At 41.0% G+C, this 20530-nt stretch overlaps 1 protein-coding gene and 1 long non-coding RNA gene across 3 annotated transcripts; both read left to right on the top strand.

The window, feature by feature from the left end:
- The first annotated feature begins 4846 nt into the window (after positions 1-4846).
- LOC117845100 (uncharacterized) lies at positions 4847-15927 on the top strand. 2 transcript variants are annotated; one of them, XM_034726005.2, is made up of 12 exons: positions 4847-5090; positions 5502-5609; positions 5685-5822; positions 6379-6687; positions 7390-7756; positions 7990-9470; positions 9559-9644; positions 9731-9949; positions 11536-11664; positions 13347-13694; positions 14822-14937; positions 15403-15927. In XM_034726005.2, exons 1-12 carry the CDS (start codon positions 4983-4985, stop codon positions 15564-15566), a joined length of 3573 nt encoding a protein of 1190 aa, XP_034581896.1. In that variant the 5' UTR covers positions 4847-4982; the 3' UTR covers positions 15567-15927. The 2 variants fall into 2 exon arrangements, with proteins under 2 accessions (XP_034581896.1, XP_034581897.1); XM_034726006.2 differs by having other exon boundaries at positions 6379-6660.
- A 2510-nt stretch (positions 15928-18437) lies between these two features.
- LOC117845476 (uncharacterized) lies at positions 18438-19617 on the top strand. The gene is made up of 2 exons (XR_004638071.2): positions 18438-18653; positions 18758-19617. It is a non-coding gene; the product is annotated as an uncharacterized lncRNA (long non-coding RNA).
- The last annotated feature ends 913 nt before the right edge of the window (positions 19618-20530 follow it).

Raw genomic sequence — 20530 nt, forward strand, 5'->3', positions numbered from 1 at the left:
GGTAAAAAGGAGAAGTTGTGTTGACCTGGGCCCGCCTGCCTATGACCGTGGGTAAAGGGTATGCGCGTGAAAAAGAGAGTTTCCGGGGGGTTTTGTGGGGAAATTATTTAGATTGTTTAGAAATTAGATCTAAATCTATTTCCTTCACTTAATTACTATAATTTATAGAATTGTCCAAAAATAGTGAAACCAATTTTGTTAGGTTTGTTTTATTTTCCTTTATGCATCAAAAATTCTTACACCCTAGGAAAAGGTAATAAATTTAGGTATTTATTTAGTACCTTTATTTAAGGTATTTAAATAAATACTTAGTCTTTATAAAATGTATAAAATTTTGAATAATGTTTTATTATTCACAAATGCTTAGTAATCCATAGGAGTTAGGTTTTGAGATTAGAATTTATTTATAATGCTTTTCTAAATAAAAGAAAAGGTTTAAGTTAGGTTAGTTAAGAAAATAAATTGTGGGTTAATCTTTTATGGGTAGTTTAGTGTTGGCTAGCAACTTTATCGTGAAGATAAGTTGTATAGTCAGTCTTTGTAACTTGCATCGAACCTGAAGTTCCTGAATTGGTTTTCGTGCCATGCATATGTACATCGAACTTGAAGTTCCTGAATTGGTTTTCATGCCATGCATATGAAGTTCGTCAGGAGTTCGAGTCAGGAGTCGTGCCATGCATATGAACCTGAAGTTCCTGAATTGGTTTTCGTGCCATGCATATGAAGTTCGTCAGGAGTTCGAGTCAGGAGTCGTGCCATGCATATGAAGTTCGTCAGGAGTTTGAGTCAGGAGTTTGAGAAGGACGTTGAAGTTACTCCTTTCTTTGGAAGGTGTTTGAAACTAACATCTTCGTAATCCCAAGCAGGCCCCGTTGCATCTAAATCCATCTACTTTCGAAAATTACTATCATGAGTCCAATTATTGGTTATTTCCTTATGTGCGCATTAAGTCTAGGAGTTGATTGCAACCCACTTTTGTGCATAATCATACCTTATATTTCAAGACATCTTTGCCACTTGTTCAACTAATTAGTAACTATCCTATGCTTAGCAATACTTAGATACCTTCAAGTAACTTGGTTACTCAACTCTAAGGTTAAATTGGTCATACATGTTAATCAAGGAAAATAGCCTGGAATTTGAAATGTGGACAGAAACTAGAGATGGTAGTTCTGTCTACTAAGTTAATTTGGTAGTTCTGTCTAATAAGTTAATTTGGTTAAGGCCCATTCGTTGTCTTAACCTTTGATCAAGTGATTTTACCTGGTTGCTTACTGGGTGTGGGATCAGTAAAGCCTAGTAGAGTGATTTTACCTGGTTGCTTACTGGGTGTGGGATCAGTAAAGCCCAGTAGGTTAGTTATTTCGTACCCGTACTTGACGTGCAGAAGAATGGCAGGGCGTAGACTGAAACTCACATGGAGATCGGGCCAGACGTGAGGTCCCATGTGGGGGTGCGTCCCTGAGTTCGGGTAGTCATATTCCCAATCCTTAGGTACAACTAATCGAAATCCGGTGCAGTTGTACATAGCTGGTGGTCGGGTATCTCCTGCAGGATGTAAATCGGTCCGGATCGCCGCAATTCTCGGTTATGAATGCACTTGATCACCATTAAGCATCGTAGTGTAATCCATTTGAATATAATATTTTTACTGGAATTAATATGTTGTATGACTTAGTCCCACTGAGTGCTCAAAATGTTTTATTCATCTAGACTGAAAATGTTTTATTCATTTAGACTGGTTAGGTAACAACTAAACATAAGTAAAAGAATAAAGTTAAGGTTCCACTTATAGTAAGCCTTTTCCGCAATATGTGAGTCAGCCAGTACACCAAACAACCATCATTCAATTTCTTTTAAAAAAACTATATATATATTGGTTAGTCGGGTCAGTCTTGCTGAGTACCCTCGTACTCAGGGGATCCTTGTTGCTGTTTCAGAAACTCAGCAAGAGTCCGCTAAGGGAGAAGCCCCAAAGAACTAGGGTATTTTACGAGTCTCGTAATACCCTAGAATAAAACTCAGCTGTTTAATTATTTGCCTGGACTGTATTAAGATTTAAACTCTTAGTACTGCTCTAACCTGCACTGTTAAGTTTGTTTCAAATTATGGTTTGTAATAATCCGTATCTTGATATGTATGTAAAAATGTAATATTTGTTGATGCTTTCCCATCGTGGAAGTCATCTTGATGTATGGCTATGAAACACGTAGTGGATGTTTCGAGGAGTCTTAGGGACACTCAACGGACTACCGGACCTACACTGTTTTAAGTGCGTTTTGGATAATTGCTGTTTTGATAGCGATTAGGCGCACTTAAACCAGTTTAAGTTGGACGGTTCCGCCACAGGATGCCCTCATCAAGGGGTGATGCACACCACCATAAATAGGTTAGGGGGGTTATATAGATTTTTTCCTAGTTATTACATGCAAACCGTGCAAATAGAATGATTGTGCTAGACTATGTTCTTCAAGGAGAAGGCAGATTGCCTCTTGAGGAAGGATAATAGCTTCAGATGCATTGTGAGTTAGGGATGATGGTGTGGATATGAGGGTTGATGCTGTGTAGGATGTTTTCATCACGGGATCTTGATCGGTGGTCGGAGCATCGACATTTTGAAGCATGTTTGCAAGGATTTTCATCTTGGTGTAGTAGGACATCACGGACATGTTTCCTTGATACATACTAGGAAACTTCATGATGACATACACGAAGCATGCTTCTTTTGTGGTCATGGAAACTTCCAAAGCTTGTATGTTGTGCCCTTGGTCCTGAGGACGCAGAGGATCTCATCAACGATGTTGATGTAGATCCAGGAGACGATGTTGAAGTCCATCTGAACCTAGTCAGAGTCACCGTGATGGGTGGAGCCACCGATGTGCATGAAGACCGAACTTGCAAAAGGTGGAGTGCAAGATAGAGTCCATTAATTTAGTTGGATTCATTGAAATCAAGCATCATATTGGGACTTGCCATTTTATGTTAATATGTTGGGAGGCATTGAGGGGTTGTGTTGTGACCTACGTAGTGTGTACTGAGGGGCTGGCGAGCTGTTGGAGGCAATAGAGGAGTATGAGCTCATGTTGCGGGAAGAGGAGGCATCGAAAAGTTAGGATTAAAGGAAGGCTGATACCATGCAAGCAAAATGCCAGTAGATTGTTGCAACTCACATTCATTCATTGTAGTGTTGGTGTGTACTCATATACATATAGAGTTAGAGTAATGGTTGCCCTAACAAACTGGGATGAAGTAAGAAAGGTACAAAAGCATGTACATGTGACTTTTTTTTTATAAAGACCATGTGATATATTAAAGTCACAATAGTTTTACAAAAAAGGTCCTCAAAGAAGACCCAAATACAAACCAGCCCTGAAATGTCCGGAAGGGACACAAACACACATGTGCACACGAGAGCGCGCTTGTCGCCGAGGTTGACCCCAAGAGGGTCGGACATCCAGGCTGCAGATCTTCTTCGCCGTTGTTGATGAGAATGTTGGCGAGGGCCGCTAGAGGCACCGGTGTCACAGGGGACCCATGAAGGCTCTTGGAACTAGTGCGGATAAGCCTCACAGAGGCTTTGGTTGGATGAAGATGTTGATGTCGGATGAGCATCGCCGGCGACCCAAAAATGAAGATGAAACTAGCGGCGGTGGAGTAGAAGATGACATCTTCAAAGCCGATGAGTGGTGAATAGCTTGAACATGGATAAAACCCTACAAGGGGTAAGCACCAGAGGAGCACACCACTGTAGCAGAACGGGTGACGGCAAGGGCGATAGGGGAGACTAGGGCTGGAGGTGAAACGGGAAAGGCAACAACAAATCTAGGCCAACCTATAGGGCAGGGGTCCAGATCTATAGACCAAGCAACCAGATCGACCACCGGAGCAACCAGAACAAGGCATCGGCGAACGGAGGAGGAGCGAAGGGGATCTTCTTGGGTGAGGGGGGTAAGAGGAGGTTATTTTATTTCAAATTCACCTCGATCCCGTTGCAGCAGACGTCGACATCGGCGATAAGGACGATGGCGGCGACTATGCCAGCCACGACGATAGTGAGGGAGCGACGGCTAGGAGGCCTTCAGGCAGCTATCTAGGCAAAGGCATAGTCAATGAAAACGAAACTAATATATATAGGGAAAAAGAGGTGAGCCCACCTTCCTCTTGCCGCTGGCGAGACCGCCGGAGGAGGAAAGGAAGGGGGCCACAGACGGGAAGATTGAGGTGGACGCGTGCTATAGTAGAGAGGAGGATGGATGGGATAAGGTTGAGAGTAGGAGTTCCAACGGTGAGATTTGGATTGGGTTGGGACTTGGGAGTGCGATGGATGTACATGTGATTTTGAAGAGGCTCAATGACAATGATGCGAAATCCGTTAAGAGATACGAAGCACTTACACTTGTATTGTCAATTTGCCATCAAGCAAGATACAAAGCATGTACCTTCAGTTGGTTAATTTTTGTTTAGTGTAAAACTCTCAGCATATGTGCTTTGTATTGTTTTTTGAATTTATTTCAGGAATAAACTATACTGGTAGCTTGTGAGCACGTCGGTAACGTGTTTACATGGATGAGTGTGTGCATGTGTATGTATGTCTATATTGTGTTATGAAAAAAAAAGCTCATTTAGAATATTAAATATATCAAAATTTCACTTTGAAGGTTGCATAATTTTCTCCATCTTCTTTTGTTGAGGCTTGAACTTTCCATAGACGGGAAAAGGATTTAGAAGAAAATGAACTTTTTTTTGTTCACCCAGAAATCAGGGATGTTACATGGGCCGGCGCCGGCCCTAGTCTATAGTTTTGGCTCGTTGAAGAAAGAATTAATTTCGTTTTGGCGCGCCGAGCCCCCGAATTCGCGCCCGCCCGCTTAGAGAGAGAGAGAGAGAGAGAGAGAGAGAGAGAGAGAGAGCACCCCTCCGGCCTCCGGCTTCCCCCCAACCTAGACTCCCAGAGGCAGCCCCCGTGCTTGGAGGCGAGGAGGATGGCAGCAGAGGAGGCGGAGGGCGACCGCGTAATCGAGGTCGTGTCGGCGGGGGCGCTTTACCGCAGCGGCGGCGACTGGGAGCGCAAATACTGGAGCAGCTCTAGGGTAAGATCTCCAACCAGGTCCTAGGGTTTCGCTTTCTCCTTCAAATCTCCCTTACCTCGCCCGACTTGTTGCTCGCTCGCCTCGCTCTCGCGGTACGCGGATTCCCCCGCGGGCACCTGTTGTTGGGGGATTACTATCTTAGCTCCTATTTATTTATTGGGCGTTAGATGGGGATCTAGGCTAGAAATGCTGCAGTTTAGTTTGGGGATTCGAACCGAAGCGAAGTATACTAGGATACACATTCGCAATTTTTAGATTAGATCACATTTAGGCAGCAATTCCAGCTGCCAGCCATGCTTTTTTTTAACAATTCAGTACACACTATGGCACAATGCTGCCATCAGTGATCTCAATTTTTTCTTGGTAATTTTATCCATGCTTGACTAATTCATGATGTGTAATTCATCCAAGGGCAAGGATCGGTACCCTTATCCGGTGGGTTACCATGCAGTCCGCCATTTCTCTGGGATATCCTTCACCATGGAAATCCAACAGGGGCCCAGGGGGCCGATATTCCTGGTGATGAACCTTACATGCTGATTTGGCCTGGCTGTGTATGGAAACAGATGGTACCCTGATAAGTTCAATCTGCAGGTCACATCCACTGAAGGAGACTCGGCGACAGGGGAGACCCCTGATTTTGCTTGGAAGAACCTCCAGAAGAAGACTGGGGCTAAAGTCAGGAACTGGCAGAGAAGAAAGAGCTTCCCTCAGAAGATTGATGGTGCTGAGGCATGTCCTGACTTTCCACATCTGTAGCTACTTTGCAACATCACATCGCATCAAAATAGTCAAGGTTCTTCTTGCTTGTTTTATTTGTGCCAAGATGGCATAGTGTGATTGGGTTTGTAATTAAAATAGTTAAGGTTCTAGTTACTCAACATTTTACACTGCATCAAAATATCCATCCCTAAATTATTTTGTAGTTTGTAATCCTGACTCTTTTCTCCCCAATGTTACACGGACGGTGGAATATGTATTTCCTCTAGCATCTCCAGCATAAGAGCAATTGATTTTTGGTCAGTAGAACACCAAAGGGGGAAAAAGGCACACATAGTGAGGAACGATTTTGTTCGAGCAATTGAGAACTAAAACTCCAGGTCCCTGGCACATACACTAATTGTGACACAGGAATCCAATTATTTTGTTCCGTAGGAAACAACAATATTAATCAATAGGAAGCAACGTCCGGCTACTTTCTTGAATAGATTGAACAGGGGTAAGTGCACATTTTCATGTTTACTAGCCAAATTCTAATCATGTTTAGTTTTGTTGTTGTCTTATGCAGCTTTTTGGGTTCAAAAATGCATCTGTTCAGAGATTGCTTCGTGAGGTTATAGTAGATTCAACTGGAACAGTTGAACTAAAGCTGCCTTGTTCAGTCACTTCTGAGGCTGCTGTACCGTTAACTCACAAAGATGCAGCTGATGTTTCTGAGGCTGAAGATCTGCCTGTTTGCTTGGGCATAGAAGGTGGAACTTGCAAAAGAAGTATAGAGCCAAGCCAGGTGGAAAGACCCTCTAAGAGGGTCCACTACCAAGACATGTTTACTTCAGTTGATAATCGCAAGGTATCTACTCATAGAAAGGCAAATGAAGTAAGCTGAGCTCTTCTTTCTTTACCCCCCTCTTCCCCTTGAAGTGTGGTTGGTGCTTGATTATTTATGTGCCACACATCAGTTTTGTCAGTCAACTTGCAATAAATTACATGACTTCTGGCCTATTGGTAACCTTAGTCTAATGTTTGAATCTTCTGTGATCTAATGGACTTTATTTCACATAGATAGCACTAAACAATTCATGTGGGACAATTTTAGGGTACTTCTTTGTAGCTTCAGTAATCAGGAATGTTCTGTAAAACTTTGTAGATTTTTTTCCTGCGTATTGTTGCATTGCTTTATTTCCAACATGAGTTACATAGCCTTGCTTACTGAATGCACCTCTGGCATTTTCTTTTATTAATGAACGCATGCATTTTTCTGGATGATAGTTGTCACCCTAAAGCTTAAGATTTTCATGAAAAGTTGACAATATACTTCAACACCTTTAGGTGAGAACATGCACCTTCTTATTGCCTCCATATTTCTAGTCTCTAATGCCATGATTGTGCACAAAACATCTTATTATCACTGTTAAACAATCAAAATGCACCATAGTTAGGATGTTATGCAAGGGTTTAAAGGTCAGTTGTGATCTGGTTAATCATCCTCGTGTGTCCAACTCTTTAGATTGTAATGATACACTTCTTCTGTGTTGAAAGGGCATTGTTTGATGATGATTATTGTTTTTCAATGTTCAAGCGAGTTCCTGCAGGTAGAGCACTGTTGGAAGATGTCTCTGATTCAAGGTGCACGCTTTCGTTGCTGGAAGAAGTCCCTGGCAATTCAAAGTACATTTCTTGTGATGATAACTTGGGAGAGCCTTCCCCAGTTTCATCTCAACAAGTTGGTTTATCTTCAGGTTCTTATTTGAGCTCTGAAAAGACTGATATAGAATTGGCTGAGAAGGAAGTAGCAAAGTCTATGATGTCTATTTTGCTTCCCCAAGCTATTCCCCTTCTCAAGAAAATTAACAAAAAGAAGAAATCCAAGCGTAAAAAGAAAGAAAAGTCTACTGTTTCAGTGAGAACAGCTTCACCTCACATTCCATCTGACGGTCGCTGCCAAGGTAACAAAATTTTCTGGTGAAAATATATCTTTATTGTTGCCTTGTGAATATGTCTTCATGGAAAATTTGATTAATCATAATAGTTAGATGGTGTTCCTTTCCTTTTGATAACGGAAACTTCTATAGCCAAGCAAGCAGCCTGGTTTGGAGTCTTACAGTATTTGACTGATGATTTTTTCTTCTTCTTTTGTGTAAAGGAGGTATGGTGCTGAACAGTTTCTTCTCTTGAACAGGTTTAACTGTACCTACAATTATTGGTGAAGGTATAAGCAAAAATAGTTCTGGAATGTGTGACAATGGGGGCTCTCATTGTGATATGGTTAAAAATGGCTTTGCTGATGATGACTGCACAAATGTGTTTAAATTAGGCAAGATGAATGGTTTTGTTGCAGATAGTTTTGAGGATGATACACAGATTTTGGGTGATAATACATCCAAATCCGTGGATGTTCATCATCGTGAATCTGATGATGCATGCTCTAGGGGACCTGATGAGAACTTAAAGTTGCTATATGGCAGAACTGAAGGTCATGCTAAACTTTTTGAGTGTCAGGTTGGTGTACATGATGGCACAAATGCACCTGATGTGGTATTCGATCATGAAAAAGGTCAATATATTTTGTCTGATTCACTCCTTGCTTGTCTAGAGGAAGAGTTTGGTGGGGAAGATAGTTCCCACCCTGCAAACTGCAACCAGTATAATGGTATTGTTGAACAATTGCAATTTAATGACTTTGTAAATGGTACAAAAAATGGCTCATCAGAATCCATGGATGTTTTGTACCACAAGAGTATTGGCAATAAATTAATTGATGTTTGTTCACAAGCTATTACTAGACATGGTTCAGCAGTTTCAAAGAATGGGGAGCGTTTAGCAAATGTCTTGCATGCTCCAGTTCATTCCAATGCACACAATGATGCTGCGGAGTGGGACAAGCATGGTGTCAGTTCAACTTTGACTGAGCCACCTTCATGCGAGGCGAAATCATCTTTGTTGGACTTGCAGGATGAACAACATACCGAAGTGCCAGCAATTGATCAGAAAGAAAATAGGTTCCATGGTGTAAACTATGAATGTAAAAAGTCTAATGATCCTCTTCAGAAGAGTAATACTAGTTACCATTCTGATGATGTTGAGTTTATTGACAAATATGTTGCTTTTGAGCCATCAGAAAAAGCCAGGCATTCTAATGATGGGCCACAAGGAGAAAGCACCACTGAAGTGTGTCCTGTTGGTGATGGACCTAATGTAGATAAAGGAAATTTGCTTGGTGAAGTGGAAGAATGTCAGGCTGGATGTAGAAATGGTAATAAGAACACAATAATACCTGTCTGTCGGGAGAGCAATGTTTGTGAACGCATACCTCCGAAGGGTGAACATGAGGGTTTTGATCACCAACAGGGTCATGCCCTTTCTGTCACTAATTGTACACATGGTTTAGGATCTGAATGCACAAAAGCACAAGCAAGAAGGTCAGGTCATCACCTAGAGCTTGTGGGATGCTACCTGCACCCAATGCCTGTCTTGTCTATCATGTTAAACACTAAAAATCATAGCAGATTATATATTTATGTATTGTGTGGCCTTCTGGAGAGCTACCAAAGATCTGTTTATGTTTATACTGTCACTAAAGACCAGCAAGATGCACCACCGTGTTTTGTTGGTTACACAACCCTTCTACTGCCCTCCTTGGACCAGTCTTCTGCAGGAAATGTAAGAGCTTTCTGTGACCACAATTCTCTCCTCCCCCCTCCTTGGTGATGCAACATTGCATTAAGTTCCTCTGCACTGTTCTTTTCAGATTTCATTAGCAAGATCTGGTTTGCATTTTACTCCTGATGGTCAGTTTGTGGTCCTCCTGAGCTGCATCAGAATACCTTTTTGCAGGTTGTAATCTTAATCCCTTAGTAACATGCAGGAAGATGTTGGATATACCCCTTATGCTGGTGCTGATTTAATATGCTTATTGACAGGATGCAAAACATTGATTGCTTGTGCTCGGTTTGCAAGATGGGCCGATGCGAGGATAATTCTTTGAAAATTGTATCTGTTAACTTGGGTTATGTTTCACTTGTAACTAAATTGTTGCCAAATGGGACAGTGTCATGCATTTTGATCTGTGAACCAAATTACATTGTAGCTTGTGAAGACAGCAGAAACTTGCATATCTGGGAGATGGTCAATGGGTGGAGGTACATTTTTAATATAAGCATTATATGCTCCCCTCCCATCTCAAATTTTATGTTATTTTCCTAGTAACTGTCTACTTTTCATGTCAAAAGGTTTAATTGAATGGTTGTTCTCTATTGTAAATGTTGTATCAATCTATTATACGTTTAAAATCAAGAAAATGACAGGTGTCACATTCATTGTTCAATAGAAAATCAAAATCTTATATTAGCCAAGAGATGTGTGCACACTCACTTGATGGCTCAAATTTGTCAATTAATCATGTACCATATACCAAAATAAAGCATATGATTTAATAATGATCTGTAGGGTTATACTATCTGTCAGTACAACTATATAGGATCTTGGCTTCTTAATCACTGCATAAATTTCTATGTACTCATCTACTCCCTACGTTCGCTTTTAGTCAAAATATTAGGATTTAAAAAGCCACTACTCATAAATTTTGACCAATGATTACAAATTATATGTATGCTTAATGTATAAAAATTTATATGAATAGTTTCGTATTTCAAATATCTTTTAATTCGACATTTATTTTGTAGCAACTGATGATATTGTAAGAGAAATTGGTGTTCAAATTATATCTCTAAAGACTCCTTCAAATCCTAATATGCCTACTAAAACCGAATGGAGGTAGTATTTACTTAGGAAATACAAATTATGTAATATGGAGTAGTTTCTAAGGTGTCCCAGCGAAAAATAGTTGAACTGTTGAGGTACCTTTCTATAATGTATGCTAGATCTTTCTTTGACATAAGTAGATCAATTTCCCATGACTTGTTAAAACTTTTGATTTTAAATAATTGACTAGAAGTCAGATCTAATAAATTATAGAAAACATTTAGTCCTTTGGAAAACTTAAGATTTTCGAAGTTCTATACTATAAATACAAAGTCATTTAACATTCCAATTTCCTTTTTTTTTCCTCATATTTGTTAACAAATAGAACTCGTTCTTTGTACTGGTTGTCCTTACATCCCAAAGCTTTAAGGACTTTTGGTACTTCCAATATGGTGCACACTAACAAAACTAGAGTGCAAAAGAAGTCTGAGAATTTTTCTGGTCCAAATGCCTATCTGTTTGTCTTGTGGATGCCCTATTATTAGGCCTGCCACTGGGTATCCATACCCTCTCCCCAAATCCACACCCACTTTAAATGGGGAGGGTATGTGTAGAAAATTATATACCCATTAGAAATGGGGAGGATAGGGTATGGGGAGGGTACGACTAATCAATTGGATATGTATATATATGTAGTACAAAGTTAATTATCCATTGGATAAGGGTGGGATTGGGGAGGGTTAGGAGTGGATAATAATTATATGGGTTTGGGTGTGAACAAGAGTGGTTTTGCCCATACCCTCCCCAGTGGCTGACCTACCTATTATTTCAAATGAACACATGTTAAGTACATTCTTTCATATTGTTCAAATCTTTCCTCAGCATTACTTTGATGCATTGATCATGGTTGTACTTGCCTTTTGCTTAGGCATGACAACTGCGATTTGAAATCATATTTATTGCAGGACCTCCCCTTAGATTTGATTCATATATCTGTACCAACTTATTTTCCTTGTGTTCACAGTGAGATATCTGAGCAGTATGTGATTCCTAGTTTGGGTAATGTGGGTCCTTCTGTACTGGAGCTTAGAAGAATGCCAAAAAGCCACTCTCTCATTATGGGCCATGATGGTGCAGGTGGATTTTGTTTGTGGTAAGTTCTTGCATCTTAATTTTGTCACTTTGTGTATTGTGCAGTGCCAAAGGGAATGGTAGTGAAGTGTTGCTGTTACTGTTGACGTGATAGTTTCTTTTGTTATGGTTAGATTATTTGGTTAGTGCATCTCCAATGTCTCATGCCAGTTATCATCTCCAATTTGGGAAACATGTGAATTATGCATTTTCATACTCCAAGATGCTAAAAGGCCAGAGTTCAATTCCATTTTCATTGCAGTATGTAAGCAGTTTTGAATCCAGTATTATGTCTGAATCAACAAACAAGTAAATGGTGATGCTGCTAAACTTTAGACCTTCAATACTACATAAAGGACCTTTATTACCACACTGGGAAACTTTAGATAATTTGTACTTAATTACTCCCTCCAGTCCGGTTTTTAAGGCGTAATTGTGTTTTTCAGTTTGGCCATAGTCTGTAGTGTTTGGTGGGGCAGCGCACCGAGGAATGCAGCTGCTAGCAGGCAGTCATTGTATTGAAAATGAACCAATCACAAGAAGCAAGTTAAGAACTTGCATGCATGCATGCATGCAGATTTGGGAGCTGAACCAATCACCATGCACTCGAAAGTAACCTGGCGCTGGAAATTAACTAACGCACACTCCCACCTCCTCGTCTTGGTATGCGGACTTCCACTGGTGGCACCTAAAAATGGGTCTGGAGGGAGTAGTTAACTTTGGAAACATGCGAATGATGCTGCTGCTACATAAGCTTTATCATCCTTAATACATAGGTAGATATATAAGAAATATGTTGCCAAGTGGGAACCAAGTTGGTTCATAGGATGATTCCAAACTTTACTAGAAGGCCTACAATGTTGAAGGGTCAAGACTACAGTAGAAGTCTAAAATCCATACACTAGTATATTGGAGAATGATAATATATGCTTCAGAAATGGAAGAAATTAGCAACATATTAATAAACAGATCAGAACATACTTGTTATGCATGTGGGTCCAACGATGATGCATGGACTGGCTATACGATTACTGTAACATTCATCCAGTTTGCTGAAATGTTATCCTTAAATTACTTAGCTACATGCATATATCATATTTTAGCTCATGCATATATCATAATTTGTTAGTCAATCATGTTAGATGCATATTTCTAGGATTCTTTGTGTAACAAAATGAATTGTTAACGGTAAATTTATCCATGTATTATGTATAGAGAATCAAATTAATCTCTAGTTGCTCCCTCTCAACCAGCCTCAGACCCTTGATAGCAGCAATGACAGGCTGCCCATGGATGAGTGCCCTACCTTCAGCCCTTGGGCATGCACCCAGCCCATGATATATCAGATTGGAAGTGAGAGGAGGAACATGGAGGATGTGGTCAAATTATGCTTGATTACAGCTCTAGGCACATGAATGCATGATCAACATGAAATGAATATTTTGGTTTCTGGAATGTCCAATGCAATAACAATTTGTATTGCATAATGAAGAGTTCGCTTATTGGCTCTTCTTACTTTGTGTTAACAATCTTCACATTATAACAAATGTAACCATGCATCCATGCATGCATGTTAACAAGTTCTAAGTTACAATGAACTGCATGAATTTCAGTTTTTCTTTAAATACAGTTCTTTTTTATGATCTGCTGCCTTCATATATTCTTTTAATAGACATGATTGATGAAATTAAATAATTTTCTTAGGGACATCTCCAAGCGCACACTATTGGCAATTTTTGCAGCTCCCGGAAACATTGTCTTCCAGATTCTGCCAGTAGGTCTCTGTAGTTTGCAGGAGGATATTGTTCATGCTCCAGTTGATGACATTGATAAAAAACTACGAGGGATCACGATCAGTGGCATGTCTAGAAAAATTGACCAGGAGTCCTTTATGACGCCACCAAGAGAAGATATAGCAGTTTGGGTACTGATTTCTTCTGCTTCAGTAGCTGAGTATCAATGTGATCTTCAAAGCAAGGTGCATAATGCACGATGGAGGCTAGCTTTGCTAGCAAAGAAGAGAATTATTATGGGGAATATTTTGGATACAAGGTATACTCACTTCTCCATGTACTGTATAATGCCATATGTTCATGTTTTTTGGAGGAAATACCGCATACTGACAATTGCTCTCAATTTTGTTAATGGCTATGGATAAGCATCATCATTTTATGTTGCAGGACAACCGTTTAATTTACTGTTGGTGGTGTATTTTGATTAGTATGCTTGTGTGATTGTGTCAGCAAGCTGAAATAATCGAGCTAAGCACTCCTGTTTTTCACATGATTGGTGCTACAGAGCAAGGATCATAATAGAAGATGATAATAAAACTTTTAGCAAATTTCACAAGAGTACGTGTATCTTGCCACAAGTATCAAGGAGTATAGATTTAGAATTGCATCTCACAGAAGTATATATTTGGCAAAAAGGATTAATAACAAATTCAATCCAGCTTCACTGAATGGGATTTCAAAAGGTGGGTTTGCGTTTCAGTAGGTCGCAATGTTTTCACTGTATTGGCTCGCTGCCATAGTGCACAATAATATTTCAGCAGTTGGCCTAGAGATAAGCCTTTATAGGTAATGTTTTTTCTTAGATTACTTAGATATCAATGTAGCTTCACATTTGTTAGAGTTTAAGCCATGTTAGGTAGAGACAAGGTTTGCTAGCTCAATTTGTTAGGGCAATTGTCAAGCAATGAATAATCAAAGTCCCCTACAGTACAGTATCCCATCTCCTCAAGTAGCTCCTCTCCTAAATCCTGTTCCATCATCCAATAGGGCTATTCCACCTCCAAGTTCTCGTCGCCTGACTTCCCTGACGGATGTTTACTGTCTAGACTTGCCTGTCACTTCATTGTCCCTGATGGATAACCTCGACCGACTGTTCCATCCTCATGGAGGCTGAAAATCGAAACTGCCATGCTGGGGCTATCATCAGCATAGTAATATAGCATGCAATTCTTAAAACTGAGTTATATCTAGATTTCTATATGAGCTACTGGATAAAGTTAGACTAGTTTGCTCACCTAAAGTTCCTCATCAAGAAAGGTAAAGGGGTTAAATACAAGTGCAAAATATTTTTGAACTAGGTCTTGAGTTTTCTTTTCAGCATGATGATACCCTTTCTCAGTTGAATCTTCATCAGTTTGCCAGTTGATGTACATTTTTTCTTTTCAGAGTAACTGCTTTAGATGCCTCCGGTAACTATGGATTCGCTGGAACGCATGGCGGTCTGCTGTATTTGTGGGAATTGTCTTCTGGGAGAAAACTGACTGGTACACAGTGTTTTAACCGTAAGTGACACAGAACCATGTCTTCTTGACGTCTGGTAGAATGTTGGAATGCAAAACATGCTAAATTCTTAGTACAAATCAGTAAGGTAATGATAATCTATTGTTATTCTGATCTTGTGAACAAATCATCTAAACATCATGCTTATGTATATATATATTTACAAACCATATGGAGTTCCACATTTATAACGAAGTAACTTGTAACGTTATTGTTAAATAATAGATTGTACTAGGAACTGTAGTATGTTTGTATGCCGTGGCTAAGCTAATCTATGCTCAATTTCACCTGTGGGCGTTACTACAGTGTGTGGCCGACAATGTTAACCACAATTTGTTGTTGTTACATTTATTTTGGAGTGAATTATCTATTTTATATTATATGTCTGTTTTGTAAATAATGCCCTCGTCGTTATAATTCTAATCAAATGTAACGATGGTTCACTAATCTCCAAGTCGTGTAATCAGGTGGGCCAGTCTCCTGTGTTGCTGTTGATGCCAAATCAGGTGCAGTGGCAGTGACTGACGGTGGATGCCAGGTATTACTTTACACTCAGGACAAGGTACTAACTGATGCAGGGACAGATCAGCACATGTTTAGGATGGATAAAGTAACCGTTGCAGAAAGCTAACAGAAATTTTGCTATTGTATATATGTAGCTTACAGTTTGCTATGTGTATAAGGTTTTGGCTTGATTCTTATCTCGGCACTGTGCACTACAGCAAGTGTAGTCGTCTGTTGTAAGTTGCCCCACTTCTTGACCTGTAAGTAAGAGCTTCCAGATGTCTATGTTAGGTAGCAAGCATGTATGCTCTTTGCAGACAGCTGCTGAAACACTAACAAGGGCCATGAACAATGACTAAAAAGTTGCCAGACCTTTAAGCACGTGAAATATGTGAAATTACTGTATATAATGGAGAGGTGACATCATAATGCAACCAAAATGAACGCATAGTTATTTTTGCTTAAAAGTGTTCACTTATGGTACCTTCTTCCTTGGCATTCTTCTTTCCAATTTTTCTCTGGTTCCAGATATTCTTCTTCCTTATCTAACATCTTCACGTATGAATTGGTGGTTACTCCCAACAGGCGTTGAATGTTCAGGGCATTTTATAATGACGATTCTATCTCATCATTTTTAACAGTTTCTGGTGGTTATGCCTACTTGGGTCAGTTGTGCTTGATTTAATAATTCTTTATATGTGTATCAGTATATTCTTTTTACATAGACAAGTGTGCACGGTGCACCGCCTCTGTTTTATACTTGCCCTAGGGCCTTGCAAATGACAGGCTGCCAGCCGCCCGCCATGTGCCTTTGTGACAACCCTCCGCAGCCCATGGGCCATGGCGAGGGAAATTGAACTTTGAGCCCTGGTTTGTACTAGTTCTTTCTCTGCCATCAACGTAGTTGGCGTGGCCGCAGCACTTCTCTATCACACTCACGGCGGCGATTCCATGGGCGTGACCAGAAAATTTTCCTTCATGTTTCCTTCCGTGTCGTAGTTACGGAGAGAATATCATCGTAATATTAGTATCTGAGCTCACTCGCTGTTAACTTTGATGTAGACCTTTTCGTGTGTCAACGAAATATATGTACGCACTGATGGTTTTCAAGGTATCATTTTTTTTCCCGTCAATGCTGAGGCCAATGCCATGCCGGCGATCAGTAAAGAGAACCAGTTCTTTTCACACGCTTCAGGTTTGGCTCCAGCTAGCAGCATCTGAGAATCCGATGTTAGATTAAATGGGTCGGTGGCTAATAATTGAATTAAATCCCAAGGTACATTCACGCGGTGGTAATTACATTTGTAATAAAACCATCTTGAAAGTTGAGAGGGTCATGTGGTTTAGAAGGCTAACAACAAATGACTAGTAACGGTTGCCCGTTGATGGTTGGGGTTACTAGTAACTTGCCATTAGATAGCAACCGAATAATCGCAATAAATTTGGACACCCAAAAGGTTTCTGGTGCAAGAGAGGCGCTCCTCGGTCTTCCGAGCACTACACACACCACCAAAACTGTTGCGTTGCGTTTTTGCTGTCCCCGTTCCAGCGATTTGTGTGCACTACTTCGTCGGGAGAGCAGGCCTCCGAATCTATGCGTTGCTAGAGACTTTGCACCCGAGGAGTAGAAGGGCGATCAAGTTTTTAGGGAGTGCATCTGCGCGACTGCTTGCTGTGCACCTCTTCTTCCTGGAGACGCAACTGCACGGTGAACATCTGCACGACATCGATTTTGATCGGCTACATCGAATAGGCTCGAAATGTCGAGTAACAGCACATCAAGTGCCGCGGCACTGGCCCCGCTGCAGGTACTCCCCTTTTGATTTCTCTGTTTGATTACATTTGTTTGTAATGTCCTCTGCATGTTTTATGTTCATTAGTATGGACATAATGGATCATGCTCCTATTTTAGCTATCATTATGTCATGTTTTATTTCATATTTCGGATTATAATGAACCGTAAAATACCTCTAATTCCGACGTCCGATCCACCCGGTCAAGTTACAATTTTACGCTGTACAGTTTATTCTGACAATCATAGCACATAAAGTTCCATTTCTGCTTCAGTTTGATGTCAAATACATATAAATCTTTTGAATTTCTAATCGACTACCGTCCAGCGCTAACGTAGGAGCAGGCGGTGCCGCCAGCTTCATCATCTTCGGCCTCCCATTCATCTTTCCTTCTCAGTTTTCAGACTAAACTTTTTGTTTTGAAGTTTTCAAGACTAAACTGTTGCTGCCCTTTGAAACATCAATTCGAGGAAAACGACACACTAACAAACTACATACGAACTGCCTATCCGTGACAAAAATGCATATATTCTTGTCACAGATGTGCCAACCCAATACACCAAAGGCGCCACAATTCTAGACTTCACATTTAATTTGTAAATTCTGTTAGAGAAAAAGCATACAGTTATTCCATGTGTCACATCAATTCGAACTTGCATGATCTTTTTTTTATATAAAAAAACATGGATAGGTTGATCCATGCAACATTACGTTTACCGTTTCATCTTAAACACAATCATTAACTCACTGATTAACTTCGAATTAGTCAGTCTTGTTTTTTGCTTGGTTTGAATTAGTCAATCTGACAGTTCAGATCAAGGTTAGTTAAATGTCGCTACCATGAAGGTACAAAAAGTGTCCATGTCTCTTTCCGTTGCAAGCTAAAGTCATAATGCTAGTACTACTATGCTAGAGAATGAAGCGATGCAAAAACCGGTAGCTGATCAGGACGAAGAAGGCTTTATTTGCTGTCGTGTTTCAGTGGAGAATCTTGTTAATGCAGGATAGGAGGATATATCCAGAGTTAGGTTGTGATAGTGCCTCACGTTCATCTCCATGCCTTCCGTCGTTTACAAGGTCACATCAATGGCAGTTGGAAGGTTTGGCTCCCCTGCATTTTGAGATGGACGTGTTTGACCTGAAACCGATGTTGATATATATTGGTTGACGACAACTTTAGCATGGACAAATTGAATGGAGTAGCATAAGACAAATATATAGGCAATTATTCTAACAACTCTATCCACATGTTTTTATCCAAGAATCAGGGGCACCTCTGTTCAACGCAATTCGATCACCACTCACTTTTTACACTCTGGCCTTGCTCGCCCACACCCAGCTGTGGCAGCTAGTTTCATCTCCACCCCACCCCACGTAGACCTCTCCGCCTCCTCGAGCTCCTGTGGACCGAGCCCCTCCGCGTGCGGCCCTCCTCCGATCAGAGCAGGAACTCATTTTTCTTTTATTGTTTGGAGGGCTAACCGGGCTAAATGTTTCAAATTTGGTTGAATTCAATTTTTTTCAGTGGAAAAATGCAAAGCATAGGGGCCCTGGTCCCGCCCGCGCCCTTCCTCCGCCACTGCCTCCGACTAAGGTTGCTAGCGGCGGCGGCGCACTACTCCATCGCATACAAGATGTTGGAGCTCGTCCATGGCGGCAAGCCTCGAACAACGAGCACCATGTGGAGCTCTCATCTAACTCCTCGACAACTCCGCTGGAGTCGTATCCTTGGCCAAGACCGGGGCTGTAGACGACAACAAAGCCAGGGCCAGGGCCGAACGACAACTCCAGTGCAAATTTGAAAGCCGCCGAGAGACCAGCGGCTGCAGCTCGATTGCATCTTCCCGTGAAAGAAAAGCAGGTTACGAAGCTGCGCAATATCGTCGTGTTGCATTAGGTACTATGTGTTGCAGTAGAGATTTTTTTTTATGTTGCAAATATTATAGAAGTTTGTGATTGCTGCAGATGTATACAATCTCATGATGTTGCTTGATGAATTTTGAGATGTTTAGGGTCTGTTTGGTAGAGCTCCATCTGATCTTGATTCTCTATGAGAGCTGATTCTCTGAGAGAAGTGATTCTGAGGCTGAGAGTGATTCTCTTTGATTCTATAGCATAAACTCTTAAAATTAGTATGGAGAATCACTTCACAGAATCAGGAGAAACTACTTTTTCATCTCCCAGCCTCCTAGTTCATTTCAGAGAATCACTTCACAGAATCAGCAGAGAATCACTTCTTTTGTGAAAAACTGTTTGGCAGAGCTCTTGCTAAAATCAGCAGAGAATCACTTCTTTTCTGAAAAATTGTTTGGCAGAGCTCCTGCTGGAATCAGCAGAGAATCAGGTTTGGAAACTCTGCCAAACACACCCTTAGATGTTGCAATATCTGGCTTCCGATGTTTCATCTATTAATTCTTCATGTTGCAGTACATATACGTTTATTTTGCTTCGAAATGTTGCGTACAACAGGTTCTGATATTGTGTTGGGAATTTTTCTTTAAGAATAGGATGTGTACATTGAACTATTTTTCGATGTGTTTTTTCAATGCTGCAAATACGTATTTTCGATGGTGAAGTTTTATTTTCGTGTTCCAGAAATTTTTATCGAATCGGATAAATGGCACGTTAACAAAGAGCATACTACTTATTGAGTGCAACGACGTAATTAAATGAATTATGGGGGTGTTTGGGAGCACTCCACTCCACGAAAAATTGCTCCACTCCACCAACTCCGAAAATTTCGCAGCCAAACGCGTCTAGCTCTAGCAACTCCGGCTCCAGGAGAAAGGTGGAGCAGGGGGTAGATCCACGTTTTTTTGAGTACCTCAAGGGGTGCTCCAAAAACCCCTTTACAGACCTCCTCGTGGAGTTGGTGGGTATTTACCCACCATTGCCACTCGTTACACACATACCGGTTCGATTCAAGGAAAAGAAAACGCCTCGTCGCCGCCCCTCGCCCCGGCGTGCCGCGCCGCCCCGGCCTGCCGCGCCCGGCGCCCCGCGCCGCCCGCCCGCCGCCCCTGCGCCTCGGGAGAAGAAAGGAGGAGAAGAAAAGGAGACTGACAAGTGGGATCCATTCACATGGGTATAATAGACCATTCACAACAAGTGCTAATGTTTTTGGAGCTGGAGCACTGCCATTAGCCAAACACGTGCAGCAGCTCCATATTTTTTTAAAGTTGATGGAGTGGAGCTAGAAAAGTGTGGAGCTGGTTTTTCTAGAGTGGAGTGCTCCCAAACAGGCCGTATGTGTGCCCGTGTGCGTCCACGCGGTTTATCAACGTAACGGTCGTCTGGT

The sequence above is a fragment of the Setaria viridis genome, chromosome 2, assembly GCF_005286985.2.
Source record: "Setaria viridis chromosome 2, Setaria_viridis_v4.0, whole genome shotgun sequence".
In the NCBI taxonomy this organism is placed as follows: Eukaryota; Viridiplantae; Streptophyta; class Magnoliopsida; order Poales; family Poaceae; genus Setaria; species Setaria viridis.